This window comes from Ixodes scapularis, unplaced genomic scaffold (genome assembly GCF_016920785.2).
Source record: "Ixodes scapularis isolate PalLabHiFi unplaced genomic scaffold, ASM1692078v2 ptg000044l_1__unscaffolded, whole genome shotgun sequence".
NCBI classification, from domain to species: Eukaryota; Metazoa; Arthropoda; class Arachnida; order Ixodida; family Ixodidae; genus Ixodes; species Ixodes scapularis.
The window spans coordinates 423,685-442,996 of NW_024609897.1; the positions used below are offsets into that span (position 1 = coordinate 423,685).

The 19,312-nt window shown below is 46.2% G+C and overlaps 1 protein-coding gene across 1 annotated transcript in view; it reads left to right on the top strand.

Annotated features, from left to right (window-relative positions):
* LOC115317540 (sodium-coupled monocarboxylate transporter 1) overlaps window positions 1-19,312 on the top strand; it is a 141,413-nt gene that overhangs the window by 24,636 nt on the left and 97,465 nt on the right. The window contains exon 3 of the mRNA XM_040218554.1: window positions 15,624-15,675. Within this exon, the coding sequence (XP_040074488.1) occupies window positions 15,624-15,675 (52 nt within the window). The remainder of the gene's footprint in view (window positions 1-15,623; window positions 15,676-19,312) is intronic.

Genomic DNA, 19,312 nt, shown 5'->3' on the forward strand with positions numbered 1-19,312 from the left:
GAGCAAAGATAGCAGCGATAGCTTTGAGCGCACTAGAGCCTGGTTCACAAAGACTCGTTTTCTTACGTTACGTTATGTTACGTGACAAAAAGTTTACGGGAAATCTGTGCTTCGTATTAAGCGTTGAACCGAGCTCAAGTCCTTATGTTACGTTACAACGAGCCTTGTGTCCCTGGTTACTACGGTAACTCACCGTCCTAGCTCGTCGTCACCTGAACATTTGCGTTTATAATGTCGCGTGCCAGGCAACCTCCTTGAATTGGTAGGCGCGCGTAATACGAAGCACAGATTCCCCGGTGACGGTTCGTAACGTAACGAAAGAAACCGAGTCTTTGTCAACAAGTCTCAAGAGGCTCAATGCCGAAGCTTGGGGAGCGCCGACCAAAGGGCTTAAACACATCAGAGTAGTCCACCACACCATCGCCTCTAGATTCACTTCCAGGCAGCGCAGCCTGTATTGCGAGTCTCGGGTTCCTTTGTTCGCATTTCATTTTCGCCCGATAGTACATTCAAAGATTAATTGCAGTCTTCATTCGTAAAAAGCTGGAAAATAATTTCATGATCCCTTCAAATTGTCGAACACTCGTTAAATATCAAACTTTGTTGTCCGTTGAGCATGTATGCTTTCTAGCACTGCTGCACTGGTGACGTAAGCAAGCTCGACGGGCTTGCGAAGATGGAGCGACCGGAAGTCGCTTGGGACGCAAGCGGCGGTTTATGCTTGTAAACAGCAAAGGGTCCATTTTCGTCGAGAAACTCGCGAGGGCCGCTTTGTTTTCCTCAGTCTTAGAGTGCCTTCATACACACGCGCGCTTTGAGTGCTGACATCTCAGCCATTTTTCTGCCCAATCGCTTTTTTATGCATTTTGAAGTGCGCGCGATCCGGTGTCACACAGCTCGAGCGCGTAACTTTGGCTAATGCATAGAAGCCATTTTACCACCCAAGTCACGCACCGAGTGCGCGAGAGCGTCACGCGCTCTCGCGCAACAATGGATGTCTTCACCCTGAGACAGACAGACGTGTAGGCACCCTACTCACATTGAGTCGTGCACGAGCTACCCACGCTGCAGCGTTTTAATCATCATAGTGCATAGAAGCTCGGCATTGCGTGCGCTTGCACAAGCAAAGGATGTCGAAGTATCCTCACTCTGTGTTGGGATACCCAAACATCTCGCCGCGAATACGCTCGTACATATGGCATACAGGTTCAGTAAATACCCGGGTTTTGCGAAAATGGCACGAAACAATGTTCATATTGGTGACGTGCGTGACCGAAAAATGTCAATGTGATCACCTTTCTATGATTGATCTAACACCCGCTAGGACGTCTTGGGTAAGATTGCTTTTTCCGCTCATCGACGGAACTAAGCACCAAGGTCGGACTTTCTGACGGTGTTGAGTACCGTCAGAAAGTCCGACCTGACGGTGTTGAGTACGCAACCTAATGAGTACGCAACGTAATGATTCTAGGCTTCCGTTGCGCTTTTTATGCACCACCAAACTTGTCGTTCGCTACTAAGAGTCTTGGTCGTGACGTCAGGCATGCGAAGCATAAAAGGGCGCCACCGTAACATATCATCGGCATATTCCGCGCAATGTCTACTGGACTTTTTTTTTTTTTTTACGAGCAATTTTGTTTTTTTATTGTTCCATTTAACCCCGTGCTACCGAGCAGGGGTAAGCATTTAGTGTAACCAATAGGTGGCTACTTCGCCCGGCAAGTAATGCTATAAAACCCTTAATAATCGCGAGCTCGTAATTTTCGCGAATTGCACAAATTAAAAATTTCGTGAAATTTAAGGGCACGCGAAAATTTCGGTCCTTAAGAGTTTCAATGCAGGCGTCTGGATTTCGGGAAAGTTAGTGGCCACAATTATGTCCTCTGACATTGATTCGCGAAAAGTAGGGGCCGCGTAAATAAAGGGTTGTACATTGGGTCTTAAGGCCTGTTCACACATACAGCGTAGCGCTAAGTTAGTGCTACGTGAGCGCTCCAAGGAGCACTCATGTGGCGCTTCTTAGCACGTGACTTCGTTCTAATACAGTGCGGGATTAGCGCTTTAGTAGCGCCTTGTTAGCGCTTCAGCAGCGCCTTGTTAGCGCTTCAGTAGCGCCGTGCTAGCGCTTCAGTAGCGCCTTGTTAGCGCTTTTTGTACCGCAGTGCTGCGGATAAGCGCGTGCACTGCGGTTCCGGTTCGTGTGCATCAACAGTACCATGGCGGACATGTGGAATGCTGAAACAGAAATGCCACAAATGCTCTTACATACGCGATTAGTGCATATGTGTGTGGACGGCTTAACACCAAGAAGAGCCTTCTGGGTGCGCGAAATCTTTCGCAACCGAGGTACCGACGGGTACCCGGCGAACCTTGTTCCTAGGCTGAGGGACCGAGACACAGAGCTCTTTCAAAGGCGATTATTTTTAACTGCGTGTCTTTGAAACCAGGGTCACGCATATCGAATAGAAAGCGATGAGGTCCTTCCCAATCAGTTAGTCGCTCAGAGTCCATGAGTCTGAACAATTTGTCTGAATCGCCTGCCCGACCCTTTGCTTGGAGAGCGGCTGTTTTACTTTCTCTTCTTTCAATGCCAAAGGAAAAACAATAACAAAGGAATCGCCGCGCACGCGCTATTCCGCAGAAGCAAGCACGGCACAAGGAGCGGGCAGTGCTGACATAGCGCTTCTGAAGCGCTAACAAAGTGCTAACAAAGTGCTTCTGGATCGCTAACAGAGCCCTGCTGAAGCGCTAACCGAGCGCTACATCACGCGCTAAGAAGCGCCACATGAGCGCTCCTTCGAGCGCTCACGTAGCGCTAACTTAGCGCTCCGCTGTATGTGTGAACCGGCCTTAACGCATTTTTCTCGCCTACGTTGACGAAGAAGCCTAAGAAATCAGGAGCGTCCTTTTTCTCGTATATAACCTGGAAGAGTCGATCGCTCGAATCCGCGAAGACAGCTCCGCGAATAAGGATGCGGCAGATGCGTGAAAAACCCTAAAATCGGGTCCGCGCCGTCACACAGATCACGACGTTTGATCATCCTCAATGTCCCAGCGTAGACTTTTTTTTGTGTTTTGGTGGGGTTGGCACTTAATATTAGCAGTGATTTTAACTTAAATCGTTAAAAACCCGCGATAAAAATCCCAATAGGAAACCACCGAAAACGTAAAGTTATAAGTGAAGGGCAAGAATTATTCTTTTTAACACAATTTCTCTAACCCCAAAAAAACACAGTATAGCTTTTCACTATCTAGGTTATGGAACCGCGTAAATCTATCTGGTACTGTTTCTGCAAACTTTAAATCGTGATTGCAGATAAAGAAATCATTTCTGAAAAACCTAAAATCCAGATAGAATCCAGATAGATTCCCAATACCATAACCCCGATAGCAAAAGGATTTACTTTTTTTTTTTGGTAGGGTTACTGATAGAATTAGTCTAATAGAGAATTCATAAATAAAGTAATTTATCACGAAAACTACGATTATTTGATACAGAATCACATCCATGCACAGAATTATTTCCATACTGCATGATCCTAATGTCACCAGGTGTTACTAGGTCTGTTGTATTGCCATACACCTTCATCGTCCCTATCTTTGATGCAAGATTTGAAACTCCATCGACAAAAGTTACACGCTTTTGTGAAGGTATCCAGGGTATCTCAATGGTCTAACGTCTCTTGGTACTGCCAGCAAGCAGTCTCGCTGTTTAGAATCCTATATACCCCATGCTGTCTGAATTTGTGCGCATAGTTCACTGGGCCCATTTCGTCTGGACGAGTTGGAGAAATAATGCATACATCCTCGCATAAATGAACTTAAAGCATTAGTTTTGACGTGTGCCCCTCTAATATCTCAATGGAGTCGCAAGTGTCACTCTTATTGACAACAATTTGCTAACAGGAAGCAAGGATGATGACTATATGACTCTAACTTACCACAAAAATTTAAGTTATTTATGATATATAAAGGAAACCTCGGAAGCAATTTATACCGCTAGAAGAAAAACTTTAACATGGTTTGAAAGGCGCACAAAATAACGCCACCCTCAAAACGGCAATTTCGCCAGCTAGTGGATTCAGAAAATCGCTAGATTTAGCGGGAAAACCTCTAAATTGGCAACAATTATTATCAGCCTCGTATTCTTTACTGCGATTGGATCTGCTATGCACTTCGCTGGAAAGTGGGCGCTCCAGATTTCTTTCAGAAAACACTCGGCTTCGGCTTTTTTGGATGCCTGCAAAAGCTCATCCAGATTATTTACACGAGGAACAAAGAGAACGCACTTGGTCTAACGAAAAAACGGAAAACAATTTGACGTTTTACGTAAGCAGAGCCGCCAGCGCAGCTCAAGACAATGCACTTCGTCAAAAAAAAAAAAAAAACAATTTGACATTTTACGCAAGCAGAGCCGCAGTGCAGCTCGGCTTTTCTAATTCCAAATGCTATCTGTTGGAAAGCTTGTCAATACTTGTACATTGTGTATGGTTTCAGCGAGGAATGCCTGTTGAACTCTGAACTATAAGACAATATTGTCCCCACGGTATATCGGCGATGCTTTTTCCGCTTCTACTGACTTTTTGTTGTTTGTTTCCTCTTCGTTTCGTTCCCGGTTATTTTTACGTCAGATATTGAAAATGCGAAGAAAATATTTGAAAAAAGCGAGGCATGGAAACATTACAAAATAAAAAGCACAGTAAAATTTAGTCGCTGTCGCTGCAAAGATGTGAATACCTTTCAATGACGTGGCGAGAGCAAAACGATGCCTTCCCACATACTTCAAGGTCTGCCATTTGATATGCGTCGCCCACGTAGAAAAGGCCTATACACGTTTACGGGCAGTCGCCTTAAGGGGTGTCCAAACAGGACACTACAAAACTTACGACTCCGGCAAATCGTGAAAATTGAAGCGGACGCTTCTATTTTTACGGTCTGTCGGAGTCGCGAAAATGTTTGCAGGAGTCGTGAAAAGTTTTACGATCACGACTGCTCTTCTCTTCAGATTGACTTCACACGCCACCTGCGTCTGGCTCACCTCGCCAACGCCCTCGCGTACCGCCGTCGCCCCGGCTCGAAGGCCAAGGAGGTCCGGCTTCGGGTGGATTTGGGACATTCCTGCGTCGAAGGGTGCGTTTCGCCCGCCTCGGATCTGCTTTCTTTGTCGAGATTCACTTTCGTCGTGATGGCGTCCGATGCGGTTCCGTATTGTGAGCGGAGGCCTTGAGCGATTGACCGACAGCCAACAGAGCGTGTGAGTGGCTCTCCAGACCCACGTGATAAGCAGAGCAAGGCCGCCGTGGAGGAAGCGAGGGGGAGATTTGACGGAGCGAAGTTTCCCCCCGGGAAGAACTGACGGAGGGAAATTTCCCTCCGACGGCCGGAAGCGGATCGCGGCAGAGCGCGGCACGATTTGCCGGAGTCGCGAGTTTTGTAGTGTCCTGTTTGGACACCCCTTTAGGGAGCTGCTATTTTCCTATCGGCGCGAGGGTATTTCACCTTCTTCAAGTATTCCTAGGGCACAATAAGTGACGGACTGTCATAGTTCTTTTTCGCTTATGGTGACAAGAGTAGTCCTAGGAGCGCGGTCACTTGCAAACCTGTGTACTTCGTTGATATTACGCGGTGCGCGTTGCAATTAAAAATAATATATCTAAACTAGTTTTTTTTTACTTCAAAACTCACAGCACGTCCGGACCATGTAGAAAAAAAAGACAGAAAGAGAAGTGACACAGTTAGCACGAACATGTGATCGCTGATTTTTCTTGTTCTTCAAAATAGTTAAAAAGTGCTAAAAAAACTAGTAGCCTGGAGTAAAGAGCTCACTCGGGAAACAGACCTAAGTATTAAAACGTGTAGCCCGCCACTTAAATGTAAAATATTTAACTTTGGTCACCAGTGTTATTTATGAGTAAGGCTGTGCTAGGAAGGGCGGCATCTCACGAAGTATTATCTCAAAAATCATGTTGCTTGAAATGTTGTTGTGTGTTCTGCAATTTTCAAATCATCTTGTTAACGATTGCGATCCTGTGTTTTGTATTTTGAAAATCAATTGCAAAAGAAAGACTGTGTCTTATAAAAAAAAAAAAAAGAGCAAAAAGTTTACGCTCGAAGTGGAATCGGATCTGAACAACAAGTGTCTAGAAATGTCAATTGTTGTTGAATAAACTTGAGTTATGCCTCTGTTTTCTTGACATTGCGTACACCCTTGAAACCACACGCATTTAAAGTTTATAAGTGTTGCATTTATGCTGCCAAGCAGTATTTCTCTCTGGCATTTGGGTAATATCAATAGGCCATATGTACTACAACAGACGATATGCGTAAAGCCCCTTGACAAAGGAGTTTTTTTTAAAAGTACCGCGAACCATTCTGTGTAAACGTGGAAGAAACCTGCCATGTGCGGGTGCTCCGCCACCATTCGCTTCCAAGGGCAGCTCATTTCAGTGGTACGCCACCGTTTACTTCAAAAGGCCGCTCGACACTCGAGCCTCGTGCATTAGCAATTGACGCTACTTGAAAGAAAAACTCAAACAGATTGAGGGAATCAGCTATGCTTAGAGTTCCTCGATATGCTTCCCGAAGGGAGAGAAGAGTTGTGCATTTGTTTTCTGCGAGCCAGCACACCGCTATTCGCCGAGATCGATCACGTGAGGAGCAAAGCATCCAGCGCCGTGCCGGAAAGCAGCCGCTGCGGTCGCTCCGCCGACGTTGTACGCGCCCCGGCGTATGTTCCCCCGCTTTGGCATCCTCCTCCTTTTCTGTTTCCCATGTGCGGCGACGCGCAAAGTGTCACTATTCACCGAATTGTGTCACGTGACATGCGAAGCATCCAGGGCCACGCAGGAAAGCTGGCGCTACGGCCACCCACCGAAGATGAATACGCAAGTCTGCTACCGTAGGTCGCTATATATATATACAGAAACTCTGGATATGCGAAATGTAGAGCGCTATCTAGTAGTGGGCCCAGAACTACGTCCGCCGTCTCGGCAGCCACGAGAAAACTAATTTAGTGGTCCAACCGGCCGAAAATCCATATAAACATGCGACCGCGTTTCGTGCGAGACATGCGATGTCAACGCGTTGCTGCGTTCTGCTGCGAAAGTAGCGATATACCTTCGACTTGTGCGTGACATGAACGCAAGCGTGAATAAGATTCACATTCTTTAATTTGTTTTTGTTTGTGGTTTTACAAAAAAAAAATTTCCACCAAATAAATCTTCGTTAAGAACAGTTTAAAAAAATCTAGCTTCGCGTTGCATGCATTTGAGTGGATCAGTCTACCCCTAGCAGTAGCATTTCAAGCGTCTTCGCACCGAAAAAGAATTGAAAGTTTACTCGAAGATGAAAGGCATGACAACCTGGTTCCTTGCCCAAGTTGGGTGTTCGGAATTCAGAAAATGATAAAGTTGCTGGATTACAAATTGTGACAGAGCGCGTCTCTGCCCCGGAAATGCGGAGAAACCAAAACTCAAGGAACTTGACGCTACCAAAATGGCCGCGCACACAGTCCTGCCTGACCACCAAGTTGTCTTGTATATCGTCTATACACGTTTGCAAGAAATGAACCTCTGCGCTGCCATTTTGAGCGATGTTGTCAAGGCGCAACGTTTCCGCCATCTAGGGTGCGCTAGGGGCACGTCATTGGGGCGCGCGATGACAAGATGGAGCGCCTGGTGTACGGCCGACGACCAGAGTTAGCGACGCACTTACTGTTTCGGAACGCAGGAGGAGGTATCCACACAGAATTGTATCATAAAATATTGTCGGACGGGGCATGCTTATTGGAGCTGACTTTATAACGATAGCAGCCTCTGTTGCAGCACGTCGTGGAAGCCAGAGCTGCCAGGGCAGCCATCATTGATGCAATGACCATGCGGCTTCTGGCGCGTTCTGATGAGAGTTTTGATACTTCAGATATTTTTCAAATTGTTCGACTTGTTACTGGTTTAGGTATTTTATTTATTTGTTTGTGCTCTTTCGCGGTCGAAGACAACACCTTATGTTTATAAAGTTAGTTTTTTTATTTCTTTCTGCACTCACTGATAGATGCTTCAGCAACAGACGCTTTGCAACATTGTACATTGTACGACAAGCAGCGAACGTACTTAATGGAGAGTAGGTCCGCCTCATTTCGGCGCGCGGTTCAAAGTCGGCATCCCACTTACACGGGTGTATTCCGGTCGCCTATTATCATGAGAAATAAGAAATTTTATGACAATTTATAGGTTAGTGCGCAGAAATAAATCAAGCTCTGTTTTAATAAAAAAAACATTTTAATTATTCCTGAGTTAATATCATTAAAAATAATATTTTTATGGTTAGGGAGGCCTGCGCCGTCGCAAAACGGCAAGTGGCTGATACTCTAGCTTAGTGGTTTTCAAATGGGGGTCAACAGACCCGTTGGTGTTCGCGAAGGCATTCTAGGAGCCTGCGAAGCCCTGCTCCGCTCAGTAAAGCCCGGCAATAAAAGTTGCCAACTTTCAGATCGTGAAGAAATGTTTCAACGGGCGAGGTTGCTCCTGTGTATGTTAATAAGAAAAGTCCACTTCACATTAGCCCTTAGTCATATCATTTATTAAATCAATATCGTAATTAACCTATACCTTTCCCCTCTCGTGAGCACGAGCGGGGCCCTTCAGCATCTCTGCCGATCAACAAAAGGGCCGCAAAACATCGATGTTTGAGAACCACTGCTTCTAGCTGGTACCTCGTACGTCGGCGGCGGCGGACGGAATGCGAAATGGCAGCTTTTAAGTCACAGCAGAACGAACGGGAAGCTCGCATGTCTGCTGTGTAATTTTTCTAGCTTGAACGGCCCGTGTGCCCGAGTCTACGCACCAACTTCATCTGTGCCGCGAAAAATTCGCCGTCTTCTGCTCATCAGACTTGGTCATCCGGGTTTTCCAGAGCGGTTGTGTACTGAAAAGAGGGGGGGGGGGGGGGGCTGGTTTTCCAATGGCAAGAAGTTGGGGAAAAGTCATTTCTGAAAAAATGGCTGTGTTGACATTTAGCCACACCCACCCAGTTCTGTACAAAATATTATATTTTTATCTAATTCACAAAAAATGAAGTATTGTTTTTTATGAACATTCAGTAGAAATGCCCATACTACAAGTGTTTTTTTCTCTTTTCACACTTCTTTCACAAGTACCAATGTCTTACAAGCGTTTTCTGAAGTTTGTCTTGGACAATATAAACACGCTTGGTGCCATTTTATTCGAGAAGAATGGAGTTGTCTTCCAACTTAAGAGTTCTATCCAATTAATTACTTTCTCAACGACCAAGCATGTCTTTTACACTATAATTACAATCGTTTTTTAGTAACATAAACCTCTCATGTGAGATCTCGGATAGAATCGCCGCACAAATTACACCTTTGTGAATGAAGATGCATAAAATAGTTTGATAATTTACGAATAATTTTTTAACGACCCGTAACAAATTACCTAATCAAATTAAACAGATCTCCCATAACTCGGGTTTTAGTGAAGGTATTCAGTAGAAAGTTTTTCGATAGGGGCCCCAACGCCCCCACAAAAATATGTATGGACGTCCTATGTCCATTCTTTTGCCGTTCTATTACCCCTTTGTCCATCCTATGGATTCCTGTAGACAGTTCTTAGACCGTCTGTGTACCACTGGTTTGCCACAGAATGGACGCAACAACGCTACAGAGATCTTCGCGAAAGAAAAAGATTTTCATTCCTTCCTATTTCCGTTCTATGGTCCCGGTGAGTCTATGGACATCCTATTGCCTGTCTATGGTGTGAGCTATTAAAAAGATATTGGCACATTAATAAAGTGATGCCGGGTAGACGTTTTCTTTAGGTGTAACGAGGTGTCCGAGTTAAAGAGTTGTTAATTAAGTTCCGGGTATCAATATGTTACATTGATGTCTGGAGGCATATCCAACCTCAGGGTATATACATTGTGGAGATGGAAGTGTTTAGTATGTGCCGGAATAATGTTTTTACTTTCTCAGTGGGAGGTAGGTATATGTGGGTCGCTGCGGCCCCCGTAGATACTCGCAACTTTCACAACCCATAGGGGGCGCACTGGTGCCTATCAAAATTGCGGTCATCTGGATGATCGTCGCAAAACAGCGGTATACTAGGCTGGGCCTGCGCGCGACGCGTAAGTAATTCTAGTTATGCTGTATACGCGCAGTATCAAAACCTTACTGTATGTTTTTTTTTTTTTTTTTCACGTCAGGAAAGTGTAGGCAAGCCATTTTAGTATGAGGCCAATCATCCAGGAGCTAGGGAGTGCGATTCTCACACCGCGGTACCACCATCGCTTAAAGTGGCTTCTCTATGGAGCCTGTAGGGACTCCGTGCAGACCCTGTTTGGCTTCTCTGCAGACTCCATAAGGAGCCCGTGTGGACACTGTATGGCTTCCCTGTGAACCCCGTACGTACTCCCTATTAGCCCCGAGAGTGAACACAAGCGTCGCTGCGGTCGCCGCGCCCTGATTGGGTGAGGTGTATCGTGACGTCAGGGGGAGGACTCCGCTCCGCGATCTCGCATCGGCTCGCTTCCCAGCACCGGTTTCCTGGTTTGGCGTTGTGTGCCGCAAGCTCTTCGAGGACCTGGACTTCGTTTACCCGGTGTACAAGACGTTGAGTTAGGCCGATATTGAAGTACTTCTGTACATTTTATAAACCTGCTTCTCCCTTTTACCTTTAAAATTGGGTTACAAATCCCAAAAGCTATCGGCGGAGGCAATTCCGCCGATGAACCTCCCCGTCCGTCCACACGACACAAGGCAATATTGCGAGGGGTCGGTGAAGTGGTGGCGCAAGTGTTTCAGACGCTGGAATTCTGTTCCTTGCATGTCCATGATTTAGGACGATATTACATCCCGCTTTCAAGGCATTTGAAGTGGCATTTATATCATGGACCTTTGGGGGGTCGGCAAATTAGCTCGCGACCCTGACTCTGTGCTGCCACTCTGCATGCGCTGGTTCGCAGATGTTTTAAAGGCCCTGCGTCTGGTGATCTTTGAAATGCTCGGTGAACAGGGTTGTTTTACATAAATGTAGCTTCTTCGTGAATTAATTATATAGTTTATACACGTATGCAAGCATACGTCTTAGACGATGCACAATTACTGGAAATTAGTTTGGATGCATGGTTGCAGCAAACACGGCCGAATTGCCCCGGTTGCCTGTATGATATGTATTGAACTGCCCAAAATATGCACAGCAATACTGCCGTAATTTGGAATGTTTATACTTTTCCCTGACATTCTTTATTCCAGCCTTGGGTATTCGAAAAATACACCGTTTAGTCTGAATTATCATTTCCAATTAAAAAAGACACTGCTGCAGGTCCCCAAAGGCTTCCTCAGCCTCCAAACTCCGTACAGCTGGACTCTCTGACAACAGAGGAAAACAGGAGTAAAAGGAAGCATTCGAACGTCTGTCCAGTGGTAGATGCGGCACTGGTAGCAGAAAATGTGGAACCTGTGAAGGGCGACAGTCTGCGTGAGAAAAGCTTCTGTATTTTAGCTTCAGGACAATTCGATTTAAGTAAAATCTCAATTTTAGAGCTTAAGAAACTAATAACGAGCTAGCCACCTTCGTTTACATTTGTTATACATTACTTGAGGGTTGATATAAACTAGTCCACAGATACCACCCGCGTAGTCCATTGAAATACTATCCGAATCCAGCAAAGGTCAAATGCGAGCAATGTATATAATAAATGTTCCTTGTTTTTACTTTGCCCCTGCACTTCGGCTGTCTTACTTGCGATTCTCTCCCCCATGGCCCACATTGTATTTAGCATGTTGCTCGAGCAGCATGCAACTTTTCTGCTTCAGCGATCTTGTTTAAAAAGAGAGATTCAAAACAAAAATAGTGTACATAACCTACCAATTCATTGAGACCGTCAGCAGCATTTATTGTGCGAGATGTAAATATATACTGATGCTCCAGCAATTGTGGTTATATTTCTTTATTTTCATATACCAGCTGTGATTCATGCGTTGCCTGCCCTGTCATCCGTGCTTAAAATGTTGGTTGAAGTTTCGTATGTAGCTACAGGCCATACCTCAATAAAGTCACATAAAAGAATTTACGCTTCCTACGAAAAACACGCCAAAAAAAATTAAATAGAAACGAGCGCGCCGACAGCTGACGTCGTCGCAGCCTCCACAGGGCGAGCGGGGCGAGCCGGGGAAAACTTCTCTCCTCGCCGTGACGTCACCCCGGTTCGCCGTAAGGGGGCGCCACGCAAAGTTCTCGGGGCTAATAGACCTTGTATGGTTTCTTTGCAGACCCCTAAGGACCCTACACTCTTTAAGATGACTTTTACAAAGCTCGTTTTTGCGTAAAAACAAATGGGAAAAAGCTTTTTTTGTAGAAACCTTTATTGGAGATCAGTACAAAATAACAAGAGCGTGATGTTTGCATACACTTTTAGTTTACAGGGTTTTGCGGCACAATTAATATTTTTTTTTTACAGCCATGCCTCACCGGCGACTTCAGGTAGCGCGTCCCAACTTGGGTGCGTCCTAACTTTGGTTGCAATTCGCGGCGCGTCGGCCTGGGAAATGGGGGTTGGCAACCCTGAAACCCCTCTATACGTTTCGGCGCCAAAGTGGGCGATTAAAGCCAAAGCAAAACTGTCACATGCTGTCGAATATCGATAGTCCCAAACCAGCACACGCGCTCGTGCAGTTATCCGAGTTGCCGCTGCGGGTGGAATGGTGGCGTTGCGATCGCAATTAGTTCGCTTTTCGTGTACAGATCGGTGCCGCTTTTTCAGAGCAAGCTCTTTAGCCGTTTCCCAACTGACTTGCTCTAGAAACGTTGGAATGTGCGGACCCCGTAGCAGACCCTCTGCAGACTGAGTGGCTTCTCTGCGGACCGTGTAGGGACTCCCTGTAGACCTTGTATGGCTTTTCTGCAGACCCCATGAGGACACTGTGTAGACCTTGTATGGCTTCCCTGTGTACTCCCTAGGGACTCCTTGTAGACTTCGTGTGGGTTTTCTGCAGGCACCCTATAGACACAGTAAAGACCCTGTGTAGACACCCTATAGAGTCCCTATGGACTTTATATGGCGCCTTACCATAGAGAGGGTATAGGATGACCACACATCATCCATAGAAGAGGACGTCCATAGAACGTCCGTTGGCCAATATTCTATAGGGCAGCCATAGGACGACTTCACGGAGGCAACAGAGGTCGTGGCCGGCCTATAGATGCCTTTTGTTCTGCCTATGGACGCTGCTCTATAGAACGTCCTAGAAGTGTCCCTACATATTTTTGTAAGGGCGTTTGGGTCCCCCCAAGATATCGGGGGACCCAAACGTAACAAGCTTGGCGGCGATGGCTTATAGAATAGGGGTTTCGCAACGCAGCACAGAGCGCTTACGTTTCCCGCTTGCGGCGCCAATGTGGCTAACAAGTGTAATAATGAAAAAAAATAAAAAAAAACCTAAAACGTGTGCGCTTAGCAAGTACTCTTTGTTTACAAATAATCGTTAAAGGGCAACTTCACTTCATTTTTCGTTTTGAAAAAACAATGCAGTCCTCTTCAGTATCGCCTAGGAAGACCACACGTGAAATCTTACGATGCAGTTCTGTGTAAATGTTTCTTAAACGGTCCGATAAACTTTGCAACTCGCCAAGTTGCCGAAATCGGCTGACTTGAGCGGGCGAATTCAGGCGCAACCAACAGCGCAGTCAAGGCTACGGCATGAGCGGAGCCAACATTGAGCTAAACGCCATCTACATGGCCCCCTTTTGCTTGTTTTCACTTCTCCGGGCGAGCGTAGCACATGACGTCAGCAACGTTGCCTCCCGGCGCTCAGCAGTGTCCACGTGATTGGCGTAATGCGCCTGCGCAGCGCGTTTGTTGGGAGCCGTCCGGCCGCTCGCCGTGGTCCCGCTTTACCGCCGTCTTCCGCGTCACAACCGCCGTCGTCGTCTCAGCGATAGTTATTATTGTCTCTCGGAGTTTCGTCCACACTACGGACACCACGTACGCGCACACTTATGCCGCAGTTGTGCAGACGTCGTCGAATGCCGTAGACACCAAAACGTGGCGAAGAGTGCGGTGCAGACGACACTCGCGCCTGCCACACGCCCGCCCCAATCCCGCCCGTCGTTGGGCCGAGGATCACGTGACATCTCGTACCACGTAATGGTCATGTACTTGGCGACCCGAGGCCAATGTTGCCGGGCGGAGCCGAAGTTTTGGTTTCGATTTCCGCTCGTGTTTAAAATCAGATTTAAAAATATATATCCCATTTTTCGCGAAGCAAACGACGTAGTGTGTTTTACTAGGGCTTTTTAATTCGAAATCAATCATTATCCTGAAATCTTCGGAATTGAGTGGAGTTGCCCTTTAAGGTAAATCTCCATCAAGCCGGCTAAAACAAGAGCCAATCTAAAATCAGTATAAATGTTGCTTGTATTCACAAAACAATCCAATCCGTAACGCGTTCTAATTTGGCGCTCTTTCTCAGATTTTCTGGGCGTTCGTGTGCGCTTCGACCTTCTGTCGCCAAAGATTTAGGTCTTCAACTATGCCGAAGCTGATATGAACGCAAACTAGCATACTCTGCGAGCAGCTGCTCTACTTAGATCTGAGCTGGCGCGACTTTGAAGCCTCAAGATACTTGTTCTCAAGCTGCAGGTATCGTGCCACGAACGAAATCCACTCGTAGCCACGGAGTAGCAATACGCTGCCATGTCAGCGGTTACCGCGTCTCTTTAGGCTTAGGAACGACCAGAATCAGGGACGATCATTAAAATGGTGTGAGCTCACCGCTCATTCTTTGTGGCTTAAGCGAGATAAAGCAAAGCGAAAGCCGGTTGCACCATTCATTGACAATAAAATTGGCTAATACTGCAGCGACCATGACGAATTTTCTCCGAAGCGAGCGGAAAGGGCACCGCCATGTTTGCCGACGCAACCCGACCCCAAGCAAATGCGCGCCCCACGCTATTTCTCGAATTTTGCGTTGGGGGCGAGCACCAACCCAAAACCCCAAACGGAGTTCGGGTGCTGCGCCTGCGCACTGGTGAGCCCCTATTAATTTGGGGCTACCAAGCTTTGGGGCCCCCTACTCCAAAAGTCTAATATCTGATTGCATATTTAGAATATGTGGGGAATGTGTTATATGAATGTATAATATGATAAGTACTCTTCCATCAATTAGAAAATTACTCTAAAGCCACACATCCCCCCTTCAGACATGTTTGACAGCCAGAGGCCTGGTAATTCACCTTTAGGGTTCTTCACGCGCTATCTCTGTTATTTATCTCACAAAAAGTCATTAAATATGCAATTAAACTTTATATTGGCGGGTATACCTATTTTTTGCAAAAGATACTATGTGTTATTCCTTCATGTACTCGAAACACGTAAATTAGAAACAAAAGGTATCGAAAGAGCTGACACAGTTTCGCAAACTCCTTTGAAAGTAAATTTTATGTGGCGTGGATGCCATTTGCAATTGTTGCGTGAGAGGATGTGAAGCAATTTAACGCAATTTAAATTAACTGCTAAAAAAAAGTATGACGCTCACGACATATGTTTTTCTTTCTTTTAATTTGAAGAACTGAATGGATTTGTCTTAATGTATTACCCTTTTTCTCTCACAGCAAGTACAAGGAGCAGTGAGCATCTTTGCTGCGGGAGTTGCGATTGCGACATGTGAGTGATCAATTGGTAACCTCTCGCGTATTTTTTTAACACAGAACTTATTTTAAGCTCGTTACCAAGCCTAGCGTGATAGGAAATGCTGTAACAAACACTCTGCTAACACGGCCAGTTGTGCTAACAAAACGCGGTGTTCATAGGAGGGAATTGAACTAAATTCCCTTGGTTACTTCTTTAACAAGTAAGGGCAACCAATCCAAATGACAAAGCACATTCCGCTAGCACAAAATGGCGGCATTCAGTTCCAACCTCTGCTGTGCGCCACCATTCGATTCCTAAAACCAGCACCGTAACGGAGTGGGCGCTTCAAAAACTGTCGCTACTTTAGGAAACTCTTACTTCGGGACATTAAATCGAACCACAAACTTCTGGCTCATTTCTCTGAAACCCTATAGACCTTTCCAGCGCTTATCACCCCGGTGGAAAATGACGAAATGACGAGTTGCTGAGCTGTCGACGCACGTGCAGCATCTGAACGCGATGATAATCTTATCCGCCTTCAGCCACTGCTAGCTTTGCGCCTGCTTCATGAGTGGTAACTTTGGCGCGCCTTCGAGTTTCCCACGAGCTGCAAGTCGTCCTAAAGAGTTGAATTAGTGGTTTTCCATGCGGCTCAGCAAAATTCTAATTGGAACCATATGTCAATTTTCACTAATTAAAAAGTGAGTTAAGGAACTATAATTAATTAGCCAACTGATCGCAAAAAATTAGCCATGCAGATAATGTCCACTTGGCCGTATAGCTTACCTGCACAAGCCGCATAAGTGTGACTTTCACGGCTTTTTTAAAACAAATCTGTAAATCTTTAAGAAAATAAACTGTCTAAAAACAGAAAACCCTTTGGCGGCACAGCGAAACCAAAACCGAAACTGCATGGCAGCACCATTGTGTTTTTATTAATGGGCGGTAGCTTGCGCCACCTAGATTTAAACAATATATATATATTGTAGATTTTTTTGTTTCTTTGCCCGGTTTGCGCGTTGCTTTGCTAGGCTTCTGCTGCTTCGCGGCTGGTTTTCGCATTTCAATGCTGGTTAATGTGCGTTGAAACGCACACAAGCCAGCACTGAAAAGCGAGACCAGCAGCAAAGCAGCAGAAACCTAGTAAAGCAACGAAAGTGACACATACACAAAAAATATGCAATGCTTGTCCTTTTGCGTTCATTTTTATTCAAAAGACAGTAGAAAATACAGCCGAAATTTCTCTCTATTTTGCACAAAAGAATCAAAGAAATGAACAACAAAACGGGATAAGACGTTAAGGTTACGTGCGACGAGGGAGATGATATGCGTCCTTGCAAAAACACTTCGATAAATTTACATAAAATCTCTAGGTTCGTAATCCTTTTCGATCTTCTTGGCGTATACTCACAATCCTTACGCCGTACAGCCACAGGCGTGGAGCGTAGAAAAAAAAGTTGAATTGCTTGATTGGCCATTACGTGCCTGATAGGGTCATATGAAAACAGCGAGCATTTTCAGCGCCTCCTTTCAAAAAACGGTACGTGGAGTTCAACACTGCGACACTAAAAACTCGTGTTTCCTCTATTTTTCTTCTCCTTGACTTAAATGCCTCCACGCTAAATTGACAATCATTTCGAATTTGATTATATAATTAAGCATATAAGTAATGACCAACGACGGTGTCTTGCAACTAAAGGAAACTAAGCAATGAGGTCAAGAAAAACAGCTCAGCTCTTTGGTATTGAGTCTTCATCGAGAACCTGCATTCGTTTTTAATATTATCACTTAAATTTAGGAGTGCGTCACTGCTAAACGAAACGGGAAACCAGAGCGGATCGCTCCATCGCTCATCCTCAGTGAATCGAAAAATATTTAGGCTCATTTTTACCCCTCGCGAACAGACGCGTGAATCGCTGACAACAATGCCAAATAAAGAGCTCACAGCAAAAAGTTTCCCATCTTTTAAAGTGAGCAAATGTGCTCGATCTTGATATGACACAGAAGTCTCCAGTAATTTGACAATGACATATTTCTCGCTGCGAGTGAAGAGCAATCCTGAACAATCATAGGATTTGGTTTTGTGATTGGAAACCATCGTAGCTATTGCCAAAATCAAGCAATTAATACTCACTACCACTGCGACAGTTAGGTTTTTTTGCAAACATCTAATCAGAAACCTCCCCGCAGGGGGCACCTGTGAAAGCAGGTGTTTGGAGAGTGGCGTCTCCACGTACCCCGAGCCCCGCAGAGGGCGCCTGCACCTTAGGTGCTAGGTGCCTATTGAGTAGCGTCACCACGGACCCTAGCCACGTGGGCCACCATACCCACTCGCAGGGGGCACCTACGTTAGTAGGTGCTTGGTGAGTGGCGTCACTACGAGCCCCGAGCCATGTGGGTTCGCCCACCCACGTCTGGCTGTGCGTGGCTTAACCCGTGTCCGGGGAAAAGGGGACCCTGGTGGTTGAGCTGAGCCCGGGGTATGTTTGGACCCTTCAGGGCCCCCCGGGCGAGGCAATACACCACTTCGGCCTCTGCTTCTCGTAGACGGGTGTCCTGGCTTGGCCCGACCAGGATGATTCAGTCAGTCGCCTCTTCTACCCTCTTCTTCCTTCTTTCACTTTTCCTTCCAGCTCTCTCTCTTTTCTTCTACCTCTCTTCCTTCCTTTTTCACCTTCTCAGGCGGCAAGGGCCAACCTTGAGTGATAACAGGTCCTGTCCCTGCAACCACACTAGGGTATAGTGCCCGGGCAGCACTGGTAGTGTAATTGTGTCAGCCAAGCCTTTTTTGCTATGGCACATTACCTACCCCCTTCTTGGGCTCCGTGGTAGGCGGTGCACTCGGGCACTGAATGTTCCTCCCCATGTCATGGGTTCTCGTGCAAAACCCTTCCTCGATCGGCCCCCGAAAAGGGGCCGCACCAAAGTTCCAACCACAGTCAACACGCCATCTACTCCTGCTAGGTTCCCAAAGTTCTTGGTTCTGCACTCTGAAACTGAAAAACCACTATCAAAGTTTTCTCCCTTCCTTGTAGCCAAGATACTTGAATCTACTGTCGGAAAGAAATTCAAGGCCAAGAAATTGCCCTCTGGCGACCTGCTTGTTGAAATCGAATCGAGCCAGCTGAGTGCTGCCCTTGTTGCTTTAAGTTTCATATCTGACCAGAAAATCACAGTTACACCTCACCGCACCCTAATACCATCCAGGGATTATTTCTGAGGATGACCTTCTTGACTCCTCAGACAGTGAAATAGTTGAGGGACTTTCCGACCAAGGCGTTGTAGCGGCAAGGCGTATCTCCTTGCGCCGCGACGGCCAAGAACGGAAAACGAAGCCCATAGTTCTTACCTTTGAATCCACTACATCGCCAGAGGCTGTGAAGGCTGGGTACCTTCACTGTAGAGTGCGGCCCTACGTGCCAAATCCTCGCAGGTGTTTTAACTGTCAGAGATTTGGTCATGGATCCCAGAACTGCCGAGGCAAACCACTTGTGCGAAGTGCGGTCAGGCTAACCATCAAGCAGATACATGCTCTAACGACGCCAACTGCGTCAACTGCAACAGTCCCCATCCCGCGTATTCCCGCTCTTGTAAAACGTGGAAAGATGAAAAAGCTATTCTTACCTTGAAAGTGAAGGCAAATCTCTCTTATCCAGAGGCACGCCGTCGC